Source organism: Myripristis murdjan, chromosome 7 (assembly GCF_902150065.1).
Source record: "Myripristis murdjan chromosome 7, fMyrMur1.1, whole genome shotgun sequence".
Taxonomy (NCBI): Eukaryota; Metazoa; Chordata; class Actinopteri; order Holocentriformes; family Holocentridae; genus Myripristis; species Myripristis murdjan.
In genome coordinates this window covers 15392765-15400928 of record NC_043986.1, presented here as the reverse complement: position 1 = coordinate 15400928, position 8164 = coordinate 15392765, and the positions used below count along the sequence as shown (strand labels likewise).

At 41.2% G+C, this 8164-nt stretch overlaps 1 protein-coding gene across 1 annotated transcript; it reads right to left on the bottom strand.

The window, feature by feature from the left end:
- Positions 1–2308: 2308 nt before the first annotated feature.
- Positions 2309–7293, bottom strand: tnnt2a (troponin T type 2a (cardiac)). The gene is made up of 10 exons (XM_030055678.1): positions 7268–7293; positions 6944–6968; positions 5659–5722; positions 5407–5523; positions 5053–5130; positions 4826–4936; positions 4597–4706; positions 4340–4430; positions 4201–4241; positions 2309–2518 (listed from the first exon to the last, which is right to left on the bottom strand). Exons 1-10 carry the CDS (start codon positions 7281–7283, stop codon positions 2485–2487), a joined length of 687 nt encoding a protein of 228 aa, XP_029911538.1. The 5' UTR covers positions 7284–7293; the 3' UTR covers positions 2309–2484.
- Positions 7294–8164: the final 871 nt, after the last annotated feature.

The following is an 8164-nucleotide window of genomic DNA, read 5'->3' as shown; positions in this document are numbered from 1 at the left end:
AAATGCAAGAAAGGGAGTAAATGTACATAATACTGAGTTATGTGCATACTGGGTATTTACACAGCTGAATTACTGCAAAGTTCTTGTTTCTAAATCAACATTCCTCGGTTTGGCAAGATTGCTTGCAGATCTCTTGAACTAATTAAGTCATAAATTTCAGTTCCAGTAAAGTTTCCAAGGCCAGTCGGCTCAGAGATAACAAATATGAAAAGTGGCTAACTGTAAGAGTGTTGTTTCTCATTAGATTTACCTTCAATTAAAGTTAAAAAACAAACAAACAAAATATATATATATATATAGATAGACAGATAGATAGATAGATATTGTAATTTTGTTAGATTTGGTATGTTTTTCTCTGCACTTTTCAATTTGTACTGCAACATTGTGTGGTGCTGACTCAGCCTTAAATTTTATTTGTAATTTACCAGTTGAAGAAATCTGCCATAAATAATCTAAATTTTTTTCTACCCCTAGAAGAATGACTCAATAATCTGTCATCTCTGTCCCTCACTTCAATCTAGATCATTAATGTATCACTAAACATCAATGTCACAATATGCACACACACACAGACTGATGACGAACAGTGGAAAACATTTTAAGTGCAGATGTGCATCATCGCCCCTGGTGCTGTCTGTATGGATTATGTCAGTGAGTGAAAAGGTGATGGTGGGGATTAATATGTCGTTCTTGCACTCTGTCGAGCTCATGTACCGTGTGATTATCACATTCTACTAATTGTAAAACATGTTTCAAACACTCAGCAGCCTGTACAGACAGAGTGTTCAAATTTTTTTATAGTGGTGGCGATATTTTGTGTGTGTGTGTGTGTGTGTGTGTGTATATATATATATATATATATATATATATATTTTTTTTTTTTTTTTTTTTTTTTTTTTTTTTTGCTAAACACAGACATACCTCACACATCCGCAGATTACATTACTGTAGGGTACAATACCTGGGTTAAATTTTCTCTGTTAAACAAGCATTTAATTAGACCGTGATTGCAAAACCACAAATGAGCTGCCGTCCTATTCATTCATTCATTCTGATGCAAGCAACACTGCAGAACACTAGTACCTTACCACAGAACATTATTTTAAATGGTGAACTTTATTTTAAATTCAAATGGAGATCCTAAGGATTCCAAAGATATTAAATATGTCCAGCTTAAATACAGAGACGTGTATAAAATGATGCACAACACATCAAGGTATTTTCAATTTGATGTACACTGCAAAAACGAAACAAGAATGAAACAAGCAAATTTTCACTTGTTTCAAGTAAATTTTCACTTGAAACAAGAGACAATTGTCTAAAAACAAGTTACCTCTGAGGTGATCATGTCTTATTTTAAGTGTAATGAGACTAGGAATAAGACATTTTTGACTTGAAATAACATAATAAGACAAATAATCTTGGTAAGATTTTGAGTTTTTGCAGTGTAATAGTGTAGCCATAAAAGAGTGGCATCTTGGGTTTGAATATTTCACTCAGTTTAAGTGTGATGTAGCTTTAATGAAGAGTTGTAAACCATTTGATACAGAATATGTATGTGACATTGCTATATAATTTATATTTAGAAAAATCAAGAGTCCAAGGGGTTTTACTGTGGGAGTTCTACTGTGTGTGAAATTATATAACATTCAGAGTTTATAAAAGCACCAGATGGAATGCTACTTTCTACGGGGCTTCATTCCTCTGGCCTATTTAGTGTCAAATCAGATTGTTGTCAAATTGTCTACGTCTATTCCTAAGATTTGGCTCCATACCTGCTTGCCTGATCAAACCCATGCTGTCGATGAAATCAGAAGAATGTTGTAAGGCACACTGACTTCAAGCCGCTGTGTTGAGGTGCTCGTTGCAGTTGAAAGGAAAACAAGGCAGGATTTTCCCACCTAGACTGCTATTACCTAGAAAGGTTTCACTCTCTTTCGTCTCAACCATGTGCGTGTGCGTGCGTGCATTCGTGTGTATGTGTGTGTGTGTGTGTGTGTGTGTGTGTGTCCATGTATGTGCATGTGTCTGGGTGGAGGCCTGGGCGTTGGCCAAAGGATCATGAAGGCAGCTAGAGTCATGTCTACGCTTGCCTCCAATTAGGAGGGTTTCGCTTGTCTCTGCTCAAGGCCATTCTACAAGGCGCCATTTTGCTCTCTATTTTGAGAAGCTTGTAAATGAACACGTGCATCCATGCTCACAGGAGAGAAAAATGTAACATAAAAAAATATTGAACGAACTGAGATTGTTTTATTTACACTCTTGCTCACTGAAGGCCAGACAAACAAGGCATATAATTTAATGGATGAGAATAAGAAGAGAACAGCACAGGGGATGGGAAGGAACTGGAGAGCTGGATGTAATTGGTAGGCGGTGGTAAAGGGCGAAAACAGGTGGGGCAGGTGGCACCGAGGCGGGGCAGATAGGCAGGACACATCTTGGTTAGAGGCCAGGGAGGCTTAATGGGCCTGACGAATGCTCTGCCTATTTCCTCAGGCCTCTCTTGGTCCTCTTGGAGCTGTCGAGAACAAAGAAGTCACACAGGAGACAAAAGAAAGCTACACAACTTGTTCCTCCACATACAGCCTCCAAATGCCCAAGAAAGCAAATTTTAGCTGACATTTCAAAGCCACAGATTCCCCTACCATCCCATTCCACAAATAACAGCAAATAGCACACGTCTGGAGTACAAGTCAGACGTGCAATCGCTCACACTGCTCTTTCAGCATGTGTGACAGGTGTGACAGCTGACCTGCCTGCCACGCCCGGCCGTGCAGCCAGCTCGTACAGTTAGCGTGAGTAACGGAGCCTCAGGGGGGCTGGCGTGCCTTTGAAAGCAGGCAAATTGGAAGCTGGGATACTGCAGGGAGGGGAAAAGGTGGAGGAACTGTTCTGGCCCCAAAATGTCTTTCAATGAGCCATAAAGCATGCCACCGACTGTCACACGCACACTACGGCCATAAAAAGCACAAGTACGCACACACATGACTGTCTTCTAGTCCCCTGACATTCATTCAAACACATGCACAGGTGCACATGCACACACGCGCGACGCAAATGTGTGTGAACAGTGAATCAGCTTGCATGGCTCACTCCTTGGCAACTGGTCACTGTGACTGTTACTCTAATCACAGTCTGGTACACTGTGTGCTGAATCTAATGGACAGATGGGCTACTGGTGCAGAGACAATCCATTGCGACTATTGAAGAAAGAAAGTCATTGTTCTCTGGTCCTTTGTCAGTGCACTGTAAAAACAACTGTCTTAGCAAGTGATTTATTCATATTCAGTATTAAAATATTGCTTTACACTGCAAAAACTCGAATCTTACCAAGAATATTTGTCTTATTTCAAGTCAAAATGTCTTATTTCTGGTCAAAATAACCCTCATTACACTTAAAATAATACATGATCACCAGACAATTTTTTCACTTCTTTCAAGTGAAAATTAACTTGAAACAAGTGAAAATTGTCTAAAAACAAGTTATTTCTTAGGTGATCATGTCTTATTTTAAGTGTAATGAGATATTTTGACTAGAAATAAGACAAATATTCTTGGTAAGATTTTGAGTTTTTGCAGTGTATTAAAACCTGCGAAAAATCTCCCACTTATTTCCAATGCCTTTCCACAACATTTTTTCTGGAGTGTTATTTTCTTGATTCTAGTGGGCTGATCTGTCTTACTTTGCCTTGTTTCAACATACTTGTTCCTAGAAAATGTCCTGAAACAAATGAAACTTCATTGGAAGTGACATCTCATCTTACTTCCAAAAACAAGATTGCAACACTGAATATGAGACTAAAGCCTCTTTAAGACGGACATTTTTGCAGTGGATTTTCCAGTCCTACTTTGTAGGACTGGAAAGGTTATGTAATGTTGCAGCCTGGTCTGATGACATTTTGCAAAAACACACTGTTTTAAAATGCAAATAATGCAATGTGTGCACAAAAAAAGGAGAGAGGTGTTTGAGTTGTGCGTGTGTGTGTGTGTGTAGCATGGAAGTGTGTGATCTGTAGTCCATGTGTGGAACTGGTCAAAGGTATAAACACTGGTCAAAGGTGCACAGTCTGTTTACCGTTGACACACACATGCACACACCCTCTCCATCAACACACAGCTCCTCGAACGCCTCAGCACAAGTCTAATATTTGCTCACTCCTGTTTCCAGGGTTAAATGACATCCAGAGAAAGTGTTCTTACGTTTTCTGGTGGTCACTCACACGGTTTCTCAGCACATTGATCTGGAAAACGGAAAGCATCCAAATGTTAATCTACTGAGTCCCATTGATTCCACAGCATACTTCTTTGTACTTTGTGCTGTATAATGTGACAGAGCCACCTCATATTTCTGTCTGGCAAACTGGTACTGCAATTCAAACTTCTCTGCCTCCAGCTCGTGCATCCATTCCCACAGCTCCTTAGCTTTCGCCCTGTGGGCCACGGACACAGAAAATGGGATTGTATTATTATTTTTGTCACTATCTTGAGGCATTATGTTCATCATCTTTGTACATGTCCCATAAATGCACCACTGAGTCCCTGACAAATATGTTGGATCTCTTTTGTGGAGTAAAACCAAAATGTATCTCCACCCACTTGAGACTCTCCTGGTTCATGTTCTCAATGTCCAGAGATTTGCGTCTTTCACTCAGAATCTTCTTCTTCTTCTCCCTCTCAGTCTGCCTCTTACCGCTCCTCTTCTCTGTCTGCAAGAGGAACAAGGAGAGAAAGCAGAATATTGGACGGCTCTGGTCTAAATTCTTCGCACTAACCACCTAAACGCTCTTCTAACACCACCACGAGCTTAAACTGTTCCCCTGCTCACCACTTTCTGCATGTAGCCTCCAAAGTGGAGGCTGGTCAAGGTTTTCTTCTTCTTGGCATCATCCTCTGCTCTCTTCTTGGCCTCCTCTTCCTCCTTGCGAGCCCTCTCCTCCTAGAAAGAAGGAGACAGAGAGGAAGCAGGAGGTTAGCAAAGAATGAGAGATCACATGTTTGTCCAGCAAGCTATAAACTTCAACACAATTCTGCAGCTGGGTTTTGACAATGTACCTCCAGGCGCTTCTGTCGCTCTTTCTCTCTTTCACTGCGGATTCTGTGCTGCTCCGCTCGCTCAGACCGACGCTTCTCCTGCATAAAGGATTATCCCTCAATTAACCTCTTAACAGACACAACTAAAATCTCAGGTCATCACACATCATATGTATGAGCAGGGGCGTCGTAGTGAGGGGAAAAGCGGGACAGATTACCCAGGGCCACAATGGGGCAGGGCGCCCTCAAAAGGCCTGAAATAACACAAATATGGGAATGATAGTTTCACAGTATGTCTTCTCATGGGGCCCAAAATCCCTGGCGGCGCCCCTGTGGATGAGTATGTTTAGACCGGGCATTGTGTAGGCCACTCACAATCCTGTCCTTCAGACTGATGAGCTCCTCTTCCTCCTTCTTCCTGCTCTCAAAGTGAGCCTCAATCAGAGTCTGAAGCTCGGTCAGGTCCTTCTCCATCCTCTTACGATGGATATCCTGCAGAAACAAGGATTCAACGAGTCAGCGCTTCTTGGACTGTATGCATGCCGGGACTTCACTCAGTGACAGGAAGTTTCATCTGTAGTGCATAAAGTAGTGTCCAACTGCATTGATTTACACTCTGTCACTCACATCAAAATCCACCTTCTCTCCATCTGGGATCTTAGGTGGGATGAGGTTGGGCATGATAAAAGGCCTGGGGATAAAAAAATGAGGAGGAGGCTGAGTGAGCAAACATAGTTGTGAGTTGAAGAAAAAAAAAAAGAAACAACATACACTACTCACAAAAAGTTAGGGATATTCGGCTTTCGGGTGAAATTTCAGGATGAACCTAAAATGCATTATGACCTTTACAGGTGAACTTAATGTGACCTTCTGTAAACTTTTGAATGCACATGTCCAACTGTTCAATGTTTCAGTACTTTTTGCACAAGTTGCTGTTCTCTAACAAGGAGCTTAACAGCAAAATTCACATCAGGTGTTTGATGCTCCTGCTCATCGAGGTCGCATCAGTAGGGAACGGCTGCTGGAGACTGGGGTACCTCAAATGGAGTGGCCTGCACTTTCTCAGACCTGAATCCCATAGAAAACCTATGGGATCAGCTGAGTCGCCGTGTAGAGGCTCGGAGCTCTGTACCCCATAACCTCAACGTCCTGAGGGCCGCCCTTCAAGAAGAGTGGGATGCCATGCCTCAGCAGACAATAACTCGACTTGTGAACAGCATGAGACGTTGTTGTCCAGCTGTAATTGATGCTCAAGGGCACATGACAAGTTATTGACACTGACATTTTTTGCTGTGGTATATCCACCACTGTTGTTGGCTTTTGTTTCAAGAAATTGTTTGAGATGAGGAAATCACCAGTGTATGCTTCTACTTAAATGCCCTACTTTCATGATATATTATCACTGTAGTGTGAACATTTTATATTTTCCATAAATTTCACCCAAAAGCCAAATATCCCTAACCTTTTGTGAGTAGTATATGTCTCTTTGGATACCAAGACATGACGAAATCTACACAGTATGTTGACCAACATGTCAAACAAAATGTATTTGTGTGAGTATTTTTGTATATAAAAAAATACATTACAGTACAGACGTTTTGGTTCACTTTCACTTTTCTCACAAACTGGTTTTACTCAGCACCAGCAACGGTTTACTAAAGAGTTGTGCTTTGGGTTAATCTTGTGGCTCATTAAAATTAAAGGTGCATTTTGTAAATTTGCATTGAGGTGAGGGTTATTTAGACTCAGCCGAAGAAAAAATGTAGAATAAGCACAAAATTTGCTGACTGAGTCTGCATAGTTCTCACCGCTGGCTAACTCACTTAGTCAGCAACAGTCTTTACCTCTGTGTGTGTGTGTGTGTGTGTGTGTGTGTGTGTGTGTGTGTGTGTTACTAGATTGGTGAACTCACTTGAATTTAGGTGTGGCCTCTTCTTCTGTTAAGAAAGAAAATATAGACCGAAAAATGGGGAAATATGATCCGAACATTTCAGGTTGTCACACACACAGAGCACTGCCATCAAGGTGAGAATATTATCACCACCTCAAGTGGTTTAAGGTTACAGTTTGGAGATCCCAGAGGGTACACACACAAAAACATACTCACACCACGCCAAAACATTTCACAAATGCACAAATCATTTGCCAGAGTGATTCAGGTCAGGGTGAGAACATCCAAGCCAAACAAACTGTGCTGTCCTTTCTTTTTGATGTGTTCATAGATAGATGTTATTACCTCCTCCTTCCTCCATTCCCCCCTCTCCATCTGAAACCAAAATAAAGAGCTTAAGGAGTGTGTGGGTGTGTGTGTGTGTGTTGCATAAGTGCAAAAAAGAGGACAATAAATAGGAGCTGAGACAGTTAAAATGATGTATCAGAGTACACAAAAAGAGAAAGACTAAAAAAAGAGCTCTGTGAAAGTATTGTGTGTGTGTGTGTGTGTGTGTTTGAACATGTACAGAAATGAAAATTTTTGCGTCACACGTCATAAATAGCACTAAGGAGACATGAGGCCCCTGTTAATAAGCGCTCTCTCACTAAAGAAGGTATGGCATCTCTGACTTCTGAGTGACACTCAACTAGACGTTTAAAAAAAATGAAAATGGATTGATGCAAGACTGAAAAAATCAAGTTTGTCTGCTTTTTCTCAAGACCTACCCTTCTATAAAGCTGAGCTGTGTGGAGAAATTTTGCACTTGCTGTCCAATTTGCAAAATCTAAACGCTGGTTGCACACCAAGATTGTGGTGCATCGCCTAATACGGGCGTGTCGCAGGGTGTGTGCACCGTGATGCTGGGAAAGATTAGACTGAATCTGACTTTTGTTCCTCCCAATTTAAAATCAGTTATATAGAATCACCCAGACCAGCAGACGGTATTGATTCATTGTAATAGCAGATACCGAGCTCTGACTAATGGCCTTAGGGTTGGGAGTGAAGGGAAAGCAGAGGATCACTCTCTCCCAATGGTTGTGTTTGCAATGAGTCAGACTGAGAGCGAGAGAGCAACCGAATGAGAGAGAGAGAGAGAGAAAATGGGTTGGTCTTAACTGCAAACTGTCACATGCCAAAGTGAAGAAGATAATCTGCCTGTTTGCCTCTGACACTGATGTATAAATTACTCTGCCTATCACT